The 19,447-nt window shown below is 40.8% G+C and overlaps 1 protein-coding gene across 3 annotated transcripts in view; it reads right to left on the bottom strand.

Annotated features, from left to right (window-relative positions):
- LOC127182984 (1-phosphatidylinositol 4,5-bisphosphate phosphodiesterase beta-1) overlaps window positions 1-19,447 on the bottom strand; it is an 83,072-nt gene that overhangs the window by 10,471 nt on the left and 53,154 nt on the right. For all 3 annotated transcript variants that reach the window (XM_051138714.1, XM_051138716.1, XM_051138715.1), the window contains 22 exons: window positions 18,944-19,090; window positions 17,710-17,867; window positions 17,159-17,241; window positions 16,738-16,822; window positions 13,689-13,863; window positions 13,162-13,299; window positions 13,011-13,075; window positions 11,309-11,402; window positions 11,126-11,210; window positions 10,899-11,023; window positions 10,291-10,445; window positions 9,593-9,757; window positions 9,412-9,511; window positions 9,222-9,326; window positions 8,950-9,065; window positions 6,788-6,920; window positions 6,634-6,687; window positions 5,995-6,190; window positions 5,774-5,924; window positions 2,860-2,936; window positions 2,214-2,303; window positions 1,807-1,864 (listed from right to left, as the gene is read on the bottom strand). In XM_051138714.1, the coding sequence (XP_050994671.1) occupies window positions 1,807-1,864; window positions 2,214-2,303; window positions 2,860-2,936; window positions 5,774-5,924; window positions 5,995-6,190; window positions 6,634-6,687; window positions 6,788-6,920; window positions 8,950-9,065; window positions 9,222-9,326; window positions 9,412-9,511; window positions 9,593-9,757; window positions 10,291-10,445; window positions 10,899-11,023; window positions 11,126-11,210; window positions 11,309-11,402; window positions 13,011-13,075; window positions 13,162-13,299; window positions 13,689-13,863; window positions 16,738-16,822; window positions 17,159-17,241; window positions 17,710-17,867; window positions 18,944-19,090 (2,555 nt within the window). The remainder of the gene's footprint in view (window positions 1-1,806; window positions 1,865-2,213; window positions 2,304-2,859; window positions 2,937-5,773; window positions 5,925-5,994; window positions 6,191-6,633; window positions 6,688-6,787; window positions 6,921-8,949; window positions 9,066-9,221; window positions 9,327-9,411; window positions 9,512-9,592; window positions 9,758-10,290; window positions 10,446-10,898; window positions 11,024-11,125; window positions 11,211-11,308; window positions 11,403-13,010; window positions 13,076-13,161; window positions 13,300-13,688; window positions 13,864-16,737; window positions 16,823-17,158; window positions 17,242-17,709; window positions 17,868-18,943; window positions 19,091-19,447) is intronic.

Consider the following 19,447-nt stretch of genomic DNA (forward strand, 5'->3'; position numbering starts at 1 on the left):
TATATCCTCCATCATATAAATATTCCCAACACTCCTCCAATACTTTACGAGTAAGATGACTATTTACTGATTGTTGAAGGTTCACCCAATATGTCATTGCCAATTTTACCCTTCAAAGCTCTAGAGGCATTTCTCCCATTTCCACCCTAATTGCATTTACAGGGGATGTTTTAATTGCTCCACAACATATTCTTAATGCTCTAGACTGTATAACATCTCATTTTTTCAGCAGAGATTTGGCTGCTGACCCGTAGATAATGCATCCATAATCACAACAAGAACGAATCAAAGCTTGATACATGCATAACAATGCACTGCGACTAGCTCCCCAACTGTAACTAGCAACTGCACGCATGCAGTTTATGATCCTTTTACACTTTGACTCAATTTGATTTATATGTACTTTCCATGTTAGTTTTTCATCAAACCATAGACCAAGATACTTAAAAACAGGCACTCTTTCCAATGCTTGGTCGTATAACTTCAGATCCATATGTTCAATCTTCCTGTTCTTTGTGAATAACATATACTTTGTTTTGGAAACTGAGAATTTCAAACCCCAATCCAGGGACCAGTCCTCCACTTTCTTAATCGACTCCTGCATATCTTTAGCTACATTTTTAATATTACGTCCCCTCTTCCATAACGCTCCATCATCTGCATAAAGTGCTAATCCTATTCCTATTTTTTTAACTTTATCAAAAACATCATTAATCATTAAATTAAACAATATTGGGCTAATTGCACTACCCTGCGGAGTTCCATTTAGAATGCTATAAGATTCTGACATTTCTTCTCCAATTTTAACCTGAAAAGTACGTTCAAATAGAAAGTCTAAAACCCAGTTATAGAATTTTCCACCTATACCAATTTTATTCAGCTTAATTAGCAGACCTTCCCTCCACAAAGTGTCATAAGCCTTTTCTATGTCAAAGAATACTGCAAACATATACTCTTTCATTATATAAGCTTTTTTGACTTTTCAAATAGTATCAAAGCATCTGCTGTAGATCTACCTTTCCTAAAACCACACTGAAATGTTGATAACATTTCCCTTTTCTCCAGGATGTAGTTCAGTCGCCTTACTATCATTTTTTCCATTACTTTACATAACGTAGAAGTAAGAGCGATAGGTCTATAACTACTAGGATTTGTAGGATCACAGTCCTGCTGTTGCTTTGAATATAATCAGAGCTCTGATTGGCTGCAGCTGATCACATGACTGATGTTCTGACTGCAAACACCATATTGATTGAATACAGCAGCTCGATAAACTACATGCTCACACCGAGTTGCAATATAAATGTACAATTTACACACCATCTTCCACTCTGTCCATGAAAATGCTCAGTAGGACACATGACGTCACTGCTTCATTAGGACAGTCACTTGGCGGCACCTACAGGTGTACCGATGTAACTGCAGGATCAGTCACAGCACAAACACGTGACATTTGGTACAAGCCATGTTTTTTTCTTCCTTTTAAATGTTGCTCACTTAATTAACTGAAGTCTATTGATTTTGCTGTCCGAACTATTCATGATTATATGATTAGTTGCGCTATATTATTTGCATTTAGCCTGTTTTTTTTGTTTTGTTTTTTTTTGTTTGTGTACACAACCTGATCAGAAGTGTTGAGGACGGTTAAAGGAGCAAAACTTTAAGTCTGCTTCAAAAATAAAGGTGAAATATCTTTCATTTTGTCAGAATATGCAACTGCTTTCGATAGTCTTTTAAAAGAGAGCAACACAGACTGTGTGTAATTAAAGCATGTTAACTAGTCCACGGTAACCGGCATCCACTCACCCGTTTGATGGACTGCACCACCTCATTCACGTGTGATCTGTTCATCTCCATCTTTTTCCTACAAAACAGGATGATTTTATCTTTCAGTGTGGTTATAATCTTTATCAGACTGGCCACTAGCAGTCTCAGTCCTACAGATGATCGTGTGTTTGGATCAACATCAGCTTTTGTTGGTCCTGGTGAATATTCCAACTCAACAAACAGTCTCAACCCAAACTTTGGTCATCAAGCTTCTCTAAGAAAACTAGTTGGTAAGAATGAAGTTCAAGCTTCAAGCCAAAGCCAATCCGTAAACTAGAGATGTTGATCCGTGAGCACGTGATCTGAAGACCCACACAAAGACTGCTGACTAACCCTAACCCAAACCCTAAACCTAACCCTAACTAACCCTAACCCTGACCACTCACTCCTCAGTCAGAGTCTTCTCCAGCATTCGAGCTTCTTGAAACTTCTCCTGTCGTCTCTTATCCATCCTTTTCTTCAAGTCTTTGTTTTCTCTGAAAAAAAAAAAAAATGAAAATGAAATCATAAGATATTTTGGGGAACAGTGGTGTCCAATGACCACAATGACTTTCATTAAAAGGACAAAACCACAGACTTTTCCCATAGAAATCAGTGCTTCATTAATAAAAACATACATAGAAAAATAGACAGTACATAGAAGTGCTTTGTAGTGAATGTGTCTCTCCCTCCCTTTTTTCCTTGCTCCATATGTGAAGTGTTTAATTAATGGAAATACACTGAATGGACTGAACTGTATGGACTTAAATTGACTGCATTCTACGGTCTTGAATTAACCTCTTTTTCCAAGTTATTTTTTTTATTATACCTCTTTCCTTTTGTGTGTAAAGGTAGGGGGGGCTATTGGGAAAGCAACCCCTATTACGAAAATTACTACATACTGTAAGAAGAAGAATGTGATGTCTCTGGTGACCTGTCTGTTCAGTGTTTTTTTCTTTCCCCCTTGTTTGTTTTTTGTATTTCAAAGTTACATTAAAAGAAATACAAAATAAAAGTTGAAAAAAAAAAGAAAGACGAGAGTAAATGACGTACTTCTCACACAGATCCTTCAGTTTCTTCAGCTGGTTATTCTGACACTCTTCTGCCACGGCCGTCAGTTTCTCAACAAGCTGCGCACGAAAAGAAAGCCAACATGTATGTAAGTGAACATATCACACCGCTGATGTACGGCACACGCCAACAAGGCAGGAAACGCAGTCTGATTGGTCACTTCCCAAAACTCAATCAGCTGGGCTGCGCTCAGCCTCGACAAAACGTTGCGAAACCTTTTTTTAAATGGAAACGGTGGTGCGTTGAACACCCTGTTCTGATGACACAACTATGGCAGCTGAGAAGGCCATTCTTTGTGTTCTTTTTGAAGAATTTTCAGAGCCTGATGAAACAGGTGTAAATACATTTAATTATCTTTTTTATCTCCTGGTAATCAATTCTAATTTAAATGAATTTATTTCTAGTTCTTACTTTTTTAATACCTTGTATTTTCTTTCTCATTTTTATGTAAAGCACTTAATTACCATCGTGTATGAAATTTGGTATGTAAATAAACTTGCCTTGCACTGAAGCTAAAAATATAAACAACTAGATCATCATGTTGATGTGCTATATTGTTTCTATAAAACTCTTACGACAAACATGTCTTCTAATATTTTCAATTGTTGCGTATACCGAGCTGCAGCGGACACATTTGTAAACGACTGTACTTGGTCCCATTGTGCGAGCCGTCTCTTTAATACCACATGGTTTATATACATGTTGCTGCTGATTGGGCTGACATTTTTGACACACCCACCAAACAAGAGAAAACGCATCCCAAACCCCATTGCACACCGTTTCAAGGAAACATGTCGTTCAACCCGGAACCCGTAGCAAAACGTTGCGCACCGGTTTGAGCTTGAACGTCCCCAGCTGATGGAAAGAACCAAGTCCCGCATGAATGCGTGTTACGTTACTGTTTGAGTTACTTTTTGAATCTGGGCAGGGCTTGCTTATTTGTTTTTAGCATAAAAAAGATCTTCTTTTACAAATGTAAAGCCCTGTAAAGCTGAATACACCTCAGGCTGAAGTAAATGTAAATTCACGTCTGTACAGTAGAGGGCGCAACTCAAACAAATTGCATGAAGAATATGACCCAGGAGAAAAAAGTTCTTTACTTCCTTTTTTAAAAAAGTAACTCAGAAATTCCCTTCCAAATTAAAAAGTAATGCGTTACTTTACTAGTTACTTAAAAAAGTAATCTGATTACGTAACTCGCATTACCCCCAAAACTGGCGCAGACTCAGATGTGTTTAACATCGGCCTGCAGCGTCAGCCGACCGACTGTTCCTCATGTTCCACATCAGTAAATCATGAGTAACAAGAGTGTGATGCAGCAGGAGAAAACAGTCAGCAGTTCTGCTGCACAACGCTTTCCGCAGTCAAACCTGATGAAGCGCAGACACTGCTGACACACACGCACACACGCACACACACACACGTCTGGTCAGCTATCCTTGTAGGGACTCTCCATAGGCGTAATGGTTTTTATACTGTACAAACCACATTTTCTATTGCACTACACAAACCCTACAGTAGTCAATATTTGAAGTGGATCAAAAAAGTTCATTAAAGTTGTTGTAAGACAAGAACGGGTATTGTTTTGGTTTTAGGTCAGCTTTGATGAAAGGTTTTGATCCACTTCAAATGTTGACTACTGTACACCTAAACGTACCCGTCACAGGAAACTTTCTGCATTTTTACTTTCTCAAAAAAACACATTCTATAAGCTTTTGTACCCATGGGGACCTCAATTTAGGTCCCCACCGTGACACGTGACAGGTTTGAGTCCCACCAGGATATGTAAACCAAACCCACACACACACACACACACACACACCCCTTTGTTTTTGTGAACTGTGGGGACTTTTCATAGACTTCTATAGATTTTATACTGACCAAACGATACTGTCTATCCCCTAACCCTAAACCTAGCCCTCACAGAAAACATGTTTGCATCGTTACATTTTCAGATAAACACCATTTACTATTTTTAATCATTTTTTGACATTGTGGGGACCGGCCTATATAAATCACACTGCTGGATATTGACCTACATGTTCAGTTCTAGAGGTCGACCGATATCGGTTTTTACCGATACCAATAACTAGGTTGGACCAGACTGGCCGATACCGATTAATCGACCAATAGTTTTTCAAATGGGTACTGAGCGGAAAATAAATAGTGCTCTACTATTTAAAGAAACGTAGCCTACTGAACCATACCTTGTAAATTAATAAAAAATATTATTATTAATTATATATTGATCATTATTGTTAGTTCATTGTTCATTAATATTAACAAAAGCAACTAAAATGTTGAAATTAACACACTCAAGGAACAATACTTCTATTCTACAGCTTTTATCAATCTTAATGTTACAAATGGACTCATATTGTAAAGTGTTTACATCAGCAATTGAGCTGAAGATGTCCATCTTTAAATATCTACACAAAGGCCACAGTATTGAAATTGCATGCATATGGATATTGTGTACTTTCACAATTTAACTGCTTCTATTCTAGAACATGTGGTTTTCTAATCAAAATATAAAAATATGTTAGTCAAAGAACAGGCAAAAGTGCAGTGCCGCGTCTAGAAGAACTCGCAGCTCTCCGGTATCACACACACCAGACGCATCACGTTCGATTCAAGCAACATCTACGAGACTTTATTTGATCACCAAATGGGCAAAAGTTTACTGCTGTCCTTTCTCCACTAATGCAGCATCTAGTCAAATTCATGGCTTAGTAATGACATGAAAACATGCACTACAGTATACTGTACACACCGTTTCGTCGATGTTTTTAATCCGCCTTTGAAGTGTCCCGCTCTGTGCAGCACAGTGTCACGTGTCTAATAGCGAGTATGGTGGTAACCTGTCAGTTTTACGAGTGACACAGTGAGTAATTACCAGTTTGACGTGCTCTCGTTTGAGGTACTTCTCGCTGTAGAACTGCTCCTGTCTGAGCGTGAGGAGCTGCCGCTGCTGCTGCTCCTTCAGTTCACTCAGTTTCTCGCATCTCTCCTGCTCCAGAGCCATCAGATCCTGATCCGACACACTCCTGCAGGAACACAATCGATCAGACGACGAGAACCTGTGCGGACAGCGGAGCCCGTCTCAGAGAAACTCACCTCTTCTGCAGCGCCGACCTGCGCCGGAGGAAGTCGCTGTGCAACTGCTTCTGTTTGGCCGCGTGTTCATTGATCAGGTCGTTGGTCTTCTTGTTGTGTTTCCTCACGAGCTCCTTTAGTTCTTTGTACTGCCTCTTCTGCTCCCTCAAATAAGCCTTCAGCTGTTTCAGTTCATCTACAGTCTGAGCGTCCACCTCTGACACACACACACACACACACACACACACAGGTGTGATCATGAGATCCTGGAGAAAAAAAACGCTGTAGCTGAAACTGAACTTGATTCATCATTGACGAAGTTTGCAACACTGACACAACTGAACTGAATCGATCTGAATAATCACACTACTGTCTTCTGCTGAGCTGCTTTACAGCTCAAACTTGATTTATTTCCCAATTGGTTAAATTTTGCAACATTAAGAGTCCATTTTCAGTTTATTGCTGTGAAGCTGTTTTGAAACAATGCGGTGTAGAGACAAAATTGAAATTTGTACATGAAGTGCTCTTCTGATGTATCTGAGATGCTCACATCATCGTTTACACCTGGATTAACATCCGTCTCTGTGACCCGATCATCCCAACACAAGCGGTCACAGGAGATCAGATCACCAGAGATGTACATAAACCTCAGACATGTACCTGTTAAAACACTCAGGACAACATCCTCAGACTTCACAGCAGGTTTGACCGACCCTAAAACACACACACACACACACACACACACAGAGATGATGTCCTGTTTCTACACTTGAACGCCGCACTACAGCGCAGTGACTGGACGCACGTCACGCACCTGAGGATGAAGTCTGGTGACTGACCACGGATGATTTGGGCGAGATGTTGTCGTGATTCAGTCCGTTCTCTGTGGCTGTGGTGGGTTTTGGGTCAGTCTTGACCTCTGACACAGGATCTCCACCGCTATTGACCTGCACCAACACAAGCAAACCAATAACATACATACAGAGATAAAACATCTATTATGAACAGCTCACAGAAAACTCACGGAATGTGTCCAAACGAAGCTTTATCCAGTTTGTTTTGCATCACACGTATGCAACTACAACCTAATAATCAAAAGACACCATACCTGCGTGTCTGGCCGGAGGATATAAACATACCGCTGATAGCCCACTCGCAGCATGACTAAACTAATACTCGTCAACTGGTCAAAAACTAGTCTGCACCTGTCAGCTCGTAAGCGTATATGACGCGTCCTCACTGCAGTTTTATAAGCAGACGCCGACCTGCAACTGCTGCACAAATGGTTACTAACGCATCACGTTGATTCAGCTTGACTGGTTGAGTGAGCGAGGGAGAGACGCTCTCAAATGTAAAATCAAGATGTAAACAAACATTATATTTATTATTTAATCCCTTCTCTACTGATATTTGTTTTCAAAGAGCCAGCAGTCTCACACGCCTGGATATGAAGAATTTTAAACTGAATTCTAGAGCCGCACAGTTCACTGTTTTAATACTGTAAGGCTGCTTTGACACAATCTGTATTGTAAAAAGTGCTATATAAATAAAGGTGACTTGAATCGACTGAATTTTCTATAAAAACATTTTCTAGTTTTGTCGGAATTTGATTGGGTTTTATTTTGTTTAGATAAACCGTATCAAGGAAGTTAGTGTGAATCCTGAAGCACATTAAGCTCTTCCAACTTGAATTACAGAATGCAATTCTTTACATTTCTTTGTTTTTTTAATTATTATTTTAACATTTATTGCCAGTCCTACATTCTGTGAAGTAAAAAGCTTTGCTTTGCCAAAACTGAAGTACCAGAAATGTCTGTGCTTTTATGAGGAGCCTTCAGATATTAGCTTCACTCTTAAAAATAAAGGTGCTTTAAAAGGTTTTTCACAGCGACGCCATAGAAGAACCATTTTTGTTCCACAAAGAACCATTCAGTCAAAGGTTCTTTAAAGAAGCATCTCTTTCTTACCTTTTTATAATATAAAGAAACTTCTTTTACCACAAAGAACCTTTTATGAAACAGAAAGGTTCTTCAGATGTTAAAGGTTCTTTATGAAACCATTTAGACAACAAAGGTTCTTCTATGGCATCCTGAAGCACCTTTATTTTTAAGAGTGTTGGACTAACTGATCAGGCACCATGTGAATTAAGAGACGTCCTGAGCACGTACAGACTCAGAGAACACGCCTGTCGCCATAGAGACAGACACGCCTATGTATCATCATACATACAGAACCTTTTGAGCTGCTCAAACAAACAGATCAATGATGTGAAAGCGCCGCAGTGTTTCAATCTTTAGAAGCCGAACTACCGACGACTCCATATAACAATAAACCCTTGTTTAACTGATAGGGTTAATTAACCAGCAACAATGCAGGAGACACACACAACGCACACCTGTCACTGCACATTATTCAAGGAAAATGTGTTATATGTGACCCAGGATCACAAAACCAGTCTTAAGTATCACGGGTATATATTTGTAGCAATAGCCAACAATATATTGTACAATACATTCTTTTATGCCAAAAATCATTAGGATATTAAGTAAAGATCATGCTCCATGAAGATATTGTGTAAATTTCCTACTGTAAATATATCAAAACTTAATTTTTGATTAGTAATATGCATTGCTAAGAACTTCATTTGGACAACTTTAATGCGATTTTTCTCAATATTTAGATTTTGTTTTTGTACCCTCAGATTCCAGATTTTCAAATAGTTGTATCTCAGCCAAATATTGTCCTGTCCTAACAAACCATACATCAATAAAAAGCTCATTTATCATTTATTTTATGTATCTATATGAATTAAAAAAATACCCTTATGACTGGGTTTGTGGTCCAGGGTCACATATTAGGTTTATATTTCTAAACAAATTATTTGCACACAGAATTAAAATGCTGAAGTGATACGGTTTGCTGTAACTCTGATCCTAAACGACGCAGGAATAATTGAGAGCGGTTGAACTCACTCACCTCTTCTTTGTCGGCCTCCTGCGCTCCCTCCTCCTGCGTCAGAGCCGCCAGCTGACTGGCTCTCTGCTCCATCAGACTGACGTACAGGATGGGATTGGACAGGGCCTCGATCACATCTGACACAAACACAACAGACGTTACAGCGTGCTTCAAAACGCCAGAATACGTGCTGAAGGAGTCTTCAAGTACAAAAACTGAGGAAGAGCTCCAAAAGGGTAGAAGTACAATGAAGCTGTGATTTATGACAGGTCCATTTTTCCGATTTATTGTACCTGCAAAGGTGTCTGGGACGTAGTCCTTGACCTCAGTGTAGACGAACACGGACGGAAGCGTCAGCGCTTGGTTCTTCTCATTCCTCAGACCGATGTAGTGATATCCTGCAGCAGAGAGAGACGCGCGCTTTAGCGACCGCGATCTGTCCTCGTGCACTTTCACACCGAGAGAAATCAAGCAGATACTTGCCGGGTCGGATGGCACACACCGGGATGATGCGATGGCCGATAAATTTCCCGCCGTCTTCGTACACGGCTATCCTCAACGACGCGAGCGTGGGAAGAACCACCTGAAACACACGGCTCGTCAAAATCAAAGCGTTTGATGGAAATTCTGCCTGAAGGTTTGGTGTTCGTCATTGCAGACGTACTCTTTTGAAGACCACTGGATCTTCATCCCACACCGGATTGACAGCGTTGCCTTGAGATGTCTTGGACTTAAACGCTTTCCGTTTGGTGTCCACCGGCAGGCCGAACATTTCCACCTCCACGTAAACGCCGACTCTCTTATCGGACAGAAACTGACCGGATATGATCTGAGAAAGACACAGAAACCGTATTTTAACACTGCACGAACTGCAGAAGCTCCCAGATCTTCACTCTCATCCGCTGGATTTGTCAGGATCTAGTGGTGCTGTGAGATGAGCATTCAGGACTTAATGGCCAAAAACCAAATGTGTTTGATTTCAGTGAGCCTTTGGCTTCAATAACATACAGCAACAAATGTGTGAAGTGACTACTGCATAGAAACAAATACAGAAAAATGCATGCGTTCTTATCATTTCGACTTGAATCAAAGGTTTTTGACACTTTGTGATATGCAAGACACAATCGGTCTCAAGCTCTTTTTCCTTACTTGTAAATTGAAACGGAAAGCACCATTTATTAAACTATTACAATTTATTAAACTAAACCTCCAAAACATTATGGGCCATCTTCAACTGATGAAACTTATCCATATGATCTCATGATGCATTTCTACACACACTGTGCACATCATCTCCTTTTGCAGATACAGCATATTGTTCTACATCTGTAGCGAGACATTCGGAGGGAGACCATCACTCACCTTCACAGACAGCGTGTGCGCTACGATCCCGTCTACCGTATTCTGAGTGAACGGGTCAAACTGTTTGTCCGTTCGTCTCATGAACTCTGGCTTCAGTCTGTAGCCACATTTCCCGTTGTACTCAAATATGCCCAGATTCAGCTGCATGGGCAGATCTGCCAATCACAGACACACACATTAGTGCTTATCCATAAAGTGCTTTTCCAATACTCAGGACCGTGCATGGTGACACTGCTTTACAGAAGAGAAAAAAAAAAGAATTTCTATAAGCTAAACCCATCTGGAGAAAAACTTTATGTTACACGCTTTAAACAATCTCATAGTTTACTGTGGCTTTGTCTTGTCAGGTGAAATTTGACGGACTTCACTAAGTCAAAAGTGAACACAATAGTTCAGAAATTTTCATGTTAAAACTTCAGACAAGCAGTTGCTTCTGCTTCACTGTCTGGTCTGTGATAATGGAGAACACTCTCTATCTCACGGACGATGATGATGATGATGATGATGATGATGATGCAGTGAGCGACGCTCTTCAAATTTGCCTGCAGAGAGAAACAGATGCGCTCAGCATTGGTGCTGAACCGAGCGCAGGCGTGAGCTGAAGGTACCTATGGTCTGGAAGTTCAGAGCGACCAGCTGACACCCGGCGTTCCAGAAGACTTGAGGCATGTAATTTGAGGAGTCGACTCGAGTTCCTTTGGGATAAATTCTGCTCAGCTGCAGTTTATTATACCTGTGTGAAGGAGTTAAGAATCTCTAACAAAGGATAAAAAGAGCTTCACAATTTTACACCTTTTATTGAAGACGAATTTCATTTCAATTAAAAAAAAGATACTCGACGAACTCCACTGGCTTTTCTTTGAGCAGCTCCAGTGCTTTGGTCTCCACAAATGAGGACATTTCATAACTTCGATCGATTTCTATTGGAAACGAACAAGAAAACATTCAGAAAACACGGATCTTACAGGACAGCTGCTCTCTGCTGCGCCAAACACATCTCAAGAACAGACTGACTTACTTTTGCACGCCTCGAAGGAGTTGAATTTAACAGGCTGAATGTAGTTGACTAAGTTGGACATCTCCTCTGTGGCGAAGGCTTCATTTACCGTCCCCTACAGACAGCAGAGACACGTGTCACTCTAGCATCGTATTGTCTGCTCTGTACAGATCCAGATTCACCCTCAGACTATGAGAGGAGTAACTATAGATCCCCATTCAGAAAACGTTCTCAACTTTGACCAAAAAAACAACGGCCACACACTGAGCGACGAAATCGCATCGGCCGTCTGATGTGCAGGAGCGCCGCTCATTCGGCAGATGCTATCAGATTAAATGCAATTAAGAGTGCAACGCTGGTGAAAAAAACAGCATATGCTTGTAGGTATGTTTTACTGCTGGGATGCTGGTTAGGTAGGTTTTGATTCCTTGACCAGCAACATGACCAGCTAAGGACCAGCTTAAACCAGCATCAAAACATACCTACCAGCATTTGCTGTTTTTTTCACCAGGGTGAAAACCAGTGTTTTCACCAGTGTTTTTTCAACACTTATGATCTAATGCTGAGGCCTTAGAGGTTTACCCGCGTCTGTAAACGTCATGTCAAATCATGAATTCAGTGTCTCGTATGAAACCAAACGGCGAGGTGAGTATTGTTACAGCCCTCAATCTACTGTAAACGGAGAGGAGATCTGATGCTGTGCTGCACTGAAACACCGCTAGATGGCACTGAACTCACACATACTCTCTCTCTCTCACACACACACACACACACACACACACACACACACACACACACACACACACACACACACACACACACAAGTGTCCTCGTAAATCATGTTTCCATTGTAATACCAAAGTCATTATACACTTTGAACATAAATAAGGGTGACCTGATTTGACAAACACATGACAAATGTGTGAGAATAAAGTCATACAGGTTTGAACAACATTAGGGAGAGTAAATTGGCAACTACAAATGTACCTCAGGTACCAGCCACTGGAATAAACAGATTTGAACAATCAGGAAGAACAACTTTAACCCATAAAAACTTTACCTAGAAACCACTGAGAGCCAATGGTGGTGCCAGTGTTGGGGAAAGTTACTTTTAAAAGTAATGCATTACAATTTTGTGTTACTTAGTTACTTTTTATGGGCATGCTTGTTTGTTTTTAATATAAAAAGTTCTATTTTTGGCAAATGTAAAAGCCCTTTCACACCAAAAGCCTCAGGCTAAAGGAAAAGTAAAATTACGTCTGTACAGTAGACCGCAGAAGACGAAAGTTCAACACTCTTCAGCAATAAAAAAAAAAAAAAAGAACAAATGTTAGTTTATCTCGAGTCATTTTTGCTTATTACTATAAATGAGTTGCATTTAACAGTTTTTATTAAATTTGAGGAAAACTGAATCTGTTTTTTTTTTTGTGAGTGAGGGTTAGGGTCACATTTATGCTAGAACTAAAGTAATATCTTACTCCTGATTTCTCTGAACATGGGGACAGGAGAGCTTTCAATCATTAAATAGGAAAAACTGGCATTACTTATTTGAAAAAGTAACTCAGATATTTTCTTGTAAATTAAAAGTAATGCCTTACTTTACTAGTTACTTTAAAAAAGTAATCTGATTACGTAACTCGCGTTACTTGTAATGCGTTACCCCAACACTGGGCAGCGCTCAGATGACACACAGCATGTAAACATCAGTCCAGTCTTTACTCACCTCATCCATGGACTTCTTATTTTCATCGTTATCTTCGTCCGCATCACTCTCTGCATCCGCTTCTCCTGATCAACATCCGAAAAAGACTGACGTCATTAGAGCGTCTGAGGAGCGCGGCTCTTTTTTTCCCGCTTCACGTTCAACCACTAACCTTTGTCATCAGCCAGACACACGGTATTTGATAACGACCCTGTCGTTTTATCAATGGATTTCATTCCCTGCAATCTTCTTTCACCTTTCTCGTTCCCGTCTGCATGAAGGCTGTCTGGCATCTCCTGGTGTGTTGACCCTGTTACGAAACACACGCACGTATGTTTTTTTTATTTAGTGTAACTCAAGACCAGTGAGTGTCTGACCTGACCAACAGAGACCAGGAAAAACACAGAGTCTGTGATAACTCTGGTGGTTGGCCAGCAGGGGGCAGCGAGAGACAGAATCACCGCCGAACGGTGTCCTGCCCGTCAGAAACAGTAGATGCTTGACTTCAGTTTACAAACACATCAGCTGATAGGAATCCTACAGCATTTTCAGACTTTAATATATAACAGTTTTATTAGCTGATCTCGTATCTGAAGCGTCCTAAAGGAGAAAGACATGTCACTGCACAGCAGCTCAAAAGCATTAGCACAATTTAATCTCTGCTGACTGCAGAACGAGGTGTTTTCATGCGCTCCGCACCTGCGCTGGGAGACGAGGGCTCACACATGCTGGACGTGTCGCTGCAGGTGTTGGACGTTTGCTCTGAGAGCTTCTTCTTGGTGCTGCCGTCGGCTTTGTGGGAATTCTTCTTGTTCTTAATGAGGATTTTGCCAATCAGATCCACGGGGCTGGGCAGAGGAACACCGACCTCCAACTGCACACGAGAAACACCAGAAAAGCCATCAAAAAGTTGCACTAATTGGACGCTGGCTGACACGTATGAACCCCGTGTCATCATTTTATGAGACAGAATGAACAAAAATGCTTCTGTGGATTTCAAAAAGCACAAATACTGGAGCGCAAATGCTGGGGTTTTTAAGCTAGTCATGTTGCGTTTACCAGCACTGATAATGTACCATGGGAGAAACTGCTACGAGACACTGGGAGGAAAAACAAGGAAGAAAACACAAAAAAATGAATAAAATGATTTCAGACTGAAAACAGTTGATGTAGAAAACAGAATCATCACTGGCCCCTCATGTCTAAGCCGTTTCTTTAATGTTTAGCATAATATTCAAGCTGCTGTTTCCATAAAACATTCCTGATTTCGGAATCAACGTAAAAGCTAACAGTACTCCATGGGATGTGTGTGCTTTACTTTGGGCCATGTGATGCAGAAAATGCAGATGGAATGAAGTCCTAAAAATGGAACCGATTGTATAACATGGAATTGAGCAATATTTTGATCAATAAATGAAAAGTAGAGCTTAGCAGTTAAATCCAAATGCCAGTATGGATGAGTGTCTGTGAATATGAAACATTAAACTTACAAAAGACTGCTGTGTAAATGTCAAGGGTGCCATTTTGTATTAAACATAGTTTAATTCACTTCAAGATATTAAGCAGCTTAAATCTTCCTACATGTCTGTATGACATTACTCTGACATGTTTTGTTTTTTTTTGCTGTTGTTGGGCCTAGCATTTTAGCTATAATAAATAAGTCCCTTCTCACAGGTGTTTTTCCTAAATACCTAAAACTGTTAAACACTTGCTTAAAAAAACAAAAAAACAAAAACAAATCTTAACCCAACCATTCTCTCCAATTACAGACCTTTTTTCACTTATTTCAACGTATCTTTTATTTCTAAAATTGTTTTGAGTTGTTTTGTTTGTTTCTGAAGAAGTCCAAACCGGGTTTAGAAAATATCACAGTACTGAGTCGGCTTTATTCAACATTTTTAATGATATTTTGTTGTCTGTTGATTCTGTGATGCTCTGAGATCTAAGTGCTGCCTTTGATACTGTGGACCACAGGACTCTTATCTCATGACTTGAACAATGTTAGGGTATTGTAGGTTCTGTTCTTAATTGGTTTAAGTCCTGAATGATAGAACATTTTCTGTTTGTCTTGATGTGTTTTCTTCTTCTGTTCTTCTTCTGGTCCATTCTGGCTCCTGTTTTGTTCTCGTTGCATATGCTTCCTTTGGGTACTATTTCTTCTAAACATTTGGTGTCATTTTACTTTTACACTCATGGCACACAAATTTATCTGCTCTTAAAGAAAAATGACAATAAAAAGCCTTAAGCTTATTATCAGCATGCTTGTCTGATATTGGCTGCGTCCGAAAGCCTAGTCAGCCAACTTGCTGCCTTGCTGCCTTATCGGGCAATGACTTCAAAGGCTGCGAAGGCAAACAGTTTGGGACAGACTTCAGAAGCAGCGGAACGTGATGCCATCGCTAGGTTACCTAACGGTTAAGTTGTAGATTCTGGAGAAAAACGATCTTATACAGTTATGTATAAATGCTTTAATAATACATAAAGACCTCGATTTCATTAATCCACCGAATCGATCAGAAGAAGGTACCTCTGGAGACAGAAGGTGAAGCAGAATTAGAATTCGGACGTGCCTTGAAATGCAGGAAGGCATTTAGAAAGCATTTTAGAGCTTTCGGACGCAGCCATTAAGTTGTAGTTCCTTCCATCTTCCAGTGCCCTGATTACGCACTTACCTGCAGCCAATCACACACGTTATAAATACGAGGCCCTAACCACCATTCTGAGCCGAGTATTGTTTGCGTTTATCACTGTGTTAGCGATAGCAACATTGCGGAGCCACTTCGAGTTTTTTTCTAGTCTAGTTCAGTCTTGTTCTTTGCCTGTCTACGAGTCTTGTATCCTAGCCTGTTTATCCCGTCTTGTCTGTCTGCTGCCTGCCCTGAAATTACTGCCTGTCTTGGATTACACTTTGTCTTGGCGTTTTAGACTCTGCTTGACCCTCGTCTGGACTCTAGTCTGTCTTGTGGAACACCTGTTTCCCTCTCCCCCTGGATTACTTTCGTCGTCAGTTGACCCTCGCCTGTCCCTGGATTACTCTCTGTCTTGCCTGTGCTATATCTGATTGCCGGTGTTCTACCCTGCCTGTTCTGACCATGTCTTTGATAAATAATAAAGAATAAAGCTTTGCATTTGGATCCGCTCGCATCAAGTATCGTTCGTTCCGTAACAGCCGCTTTATGTGTTTACATGTGCACATAAGGGCCAGCACAGATCCAGATATTAAACCTCTTTCACTCATTTCCCATAAAGAAGAAGAAGAAGAAGACTGGCCTTCATATGACCCCAGCTCACATGCTCATGGAGAAGAAAGACTTGAGGAAACAACACTTCAAGTGTTGGATGGGTCGACATTAACATGACAGAAGGACTGTGATTGATCAGACTGTCGAGTGGCTGTGTGTGTGTGTGTGTGTGTGTGTACTTGTTTTTGCTAAATTGTGGGGACCTAATCTCCCCACAAGGATAGTAAAACCTGAAATTTTTGACATTGTGGGGACTGGCTTGAGGTCCCCATGGGTACAAATGCTTATAAATCATACAGAATGAGATTTTTTGAGAAAGTACAAATGCAGAAAGTTTTCTGTAAGGGTTAGGTTTAGGGGTAGGGTTAGGGTAAGGGGATAGAAAATACAGTGTGGACAGTATACAAACCATTGCACCTATGGAGAGTCCCCACAAGGATAATAAACCAGACTGTCTGTGTGTGTGTGTGTGTGTGTGTGTGTGCCAGTATCTGTTTTTCACTCACGGGGTATTTCTCCAGCGGGTCTGTGAGCAACGCGTCTCCAAATATTGATCGGCAGTACTCGGCCATCTTTGCCTGCTGTTTAGGCCTGAGACACAGTAAGAGTGTGAGACACACTGAGGAATCGAGCAACGCTTATACAGATGCAGGACGTCAGTGCTGCCGTTACAATCTGAATGAAACAATCTATCAATGAAAGTTAAAAACAGAGTAACACCAAAGACTGACATTATCTACAATAAATTGCATAAACGACATCTTACATCAGGCACTACAACATGAACTAATGTGCAGAATAAGTTTTGAGGAGCAGAATATTAGAGGAACACACACACACACAGTAAATATTAAGTGTAACAACATCCTGTCGGATCATTTATGTTACTTCAAGAAAGAAATTGAAAAGACGTTCTTTGACACTTACGAGTCCACATGGTTCTCGAAGGACAGGATGACAGGCAATGGAGACGTCTTGAAGGCGCTCTCTGCGATGGCCTCAATCACCTCCTGAAAAGTCATCCATAAGTTTACAAGCACATAAATGACAACACAACCAAAAGATAGTGATGATTTAAAAAAAATTGAGGTGTGCAATGGATGCTTCCTCTAGTTATTTGATCATTCTTGTCTTTTCTGGTACACTGGATCACAATTCTTCATCAACAGAATGTAGATTCTGTACCTAAATTGTGCCACCACAAGTGCTAAACCTAACAACGTATTCTAATTAAAATTTGTTTTAATATGTCTCAGTTGTATGTATTATCTCTGCCTCCTCCAAGCCATTTTCTCATAATCCTTCACGTTCAGCCTAAAGCTCATCCCGTCTGAATGTTCTATTAGATCTCACCGCTGGTTCTCCGTCTCTCCACATCCCTGTCAAAAGCATCTCATCCCGCTCAAATCCCTCAGACTGCAGAGTCCTCACCTAACAAGGGAGATAAATGCATTTTCTGTGGCGCGCTGACAATTTACCTTGAAGGAGATCTCCGAGGTCATGGTGAAGCCGTGTGTGATGACGGGCTCCTCGTCGGCGGCGCGGCCCTTCCAGCAGTCCAGCTCTATACAGCGACAGCCGGACAGCAGAACCTGCCGGTACATCTCCACAGACGAGTTTCCCGCCAGCTGACCCGCTGCGGAAAATAACAGAGCACGGACATCAGGTGGAGACTCAGTAACAAACCTCTCACTCGTAAATAATGTACTTTCTTTGTGTAGTTTTGCGGATGGCATTGCGGGGGGAAGTTGTTGCACAACCAACCGAGTTTGATCAAATCAGATGGACAGCTTTGTTTCTCATTTTAGCATTTCTTATCAAAGGCTGATCAGTCTATTCAGTTTTTATAATTCATAATGTTGTATGTAAATTGTAAATGTTTTGATACCATTTCATCTACAGTAATAATGCTCCTCAGCTGAGAGGAAATGCAAGGCAAAGCCTTTAATGAAAATGGGAAATCAGTCGGGTGGTTTATGTTACAGAAATCACACTCATTTCATTCTTCTGAGTGATTATGTGCTTCCTGTCTGAATGAGATAATTGGGGAAGTTCTCATCTAAATGACTCTAAAAATGCATTAGTGAGACATCTTGAGTTTTATTGTAAAATTGAGTATACTGATTGGAAGTGCTTAGTCTAAGTGAAGTACAGCCATTAGTTCAAATGATACAGACATTAATATCATAATTCTACAACTACGCAAGTGCAAAAAAAAAAAAACATCTTCATTCGAATGGTTAATTCTAAGTGCATTAGCTGTAGGCACACTGACACTGGATCATCTGTTCAAGCCACAAACAATCATCACTGAGGATTATTTGGACATTTGTGAGCATCCCACAAACATTAGTTCATTTTCAAAGGCTAAACATCTGCTTTTATGCTCTCAGAGCAACTCACTTTTTCACATGTCTCATAACAGCGTTGTGTGGGTGTGATTTTATATTTCTGACTTTGAATTCATGAATGACAAACACATTTTGGGATGGAAGAACATACTCCCCACCTTTACTCTCAAAATACATGAAAAAGTGAAAGATATTCTGTACTGTTCATGCATTACTGTAAAGTTGATTATTTCTACGAAGAGCTGATAGACTTAAGTCAGTGTAGTGTCATATTTAATTTCTGACAGGAATGAAAATGAGGCTGTGAGGGACTCAAGTACAGAGTGAGGCTGGTGTTGTGTGAGGTGTCTGATTGGCTGACCTGTGAGGTAGGTGTTGTGCGAGGAGTTGATGAAGTAATGCGAGAGCGGCAACGTCATGTCTTCACTCTGGTCCAGCTTCTCTGGAGGGATGATACTGTTTTCTTCTCCGCTCAGATATCTGGCGAAGCCCTCCACAGAAATCTGCCCTGCACCACAAAACAACCTTATCAACCATTTTGTGCCAACACCAGAACCAGCTACCGAAGGTCTTCAGGAGCACTTGGATCAGTACAGGTACAGCAGATCTACAGGAACAGGAATGAGCACCTCTAATCTACTTAAACGAATGAACGCAACCCCAAATACAGCGTGCTGCGCGCATTTCCTCGTTAAGATGAAATCATCAGATGAGTTCAGCAGAAGTGACAGCTCAGACTGCTGGAATGTCGGCCAGCCGCTTCTCATTCCAGTCCATTTTCACTGGGCTCCACGGCTCTCAGGTGGAGTCTAGCGCACGTCACATCCCCGCCGTCCCTCTGGCCACTTTACGCTAATTAATCCCG

The sequence above is a fragment of the Labeo rohita genome, chromosome 20, assembly GCF_022985175.1.
Source record: "Labeo rohita strain BAU-BD-2019 chromosome 20, IGBB_LRoh.1.0, whole genome shotgun sequence".
Classification (NCBI taxonomy): Eukaryota; Metazoa; Chordata; class Actinopteri; order Cypriniformes; family Cyprinidae; genus Labeo; species Labeo rohita.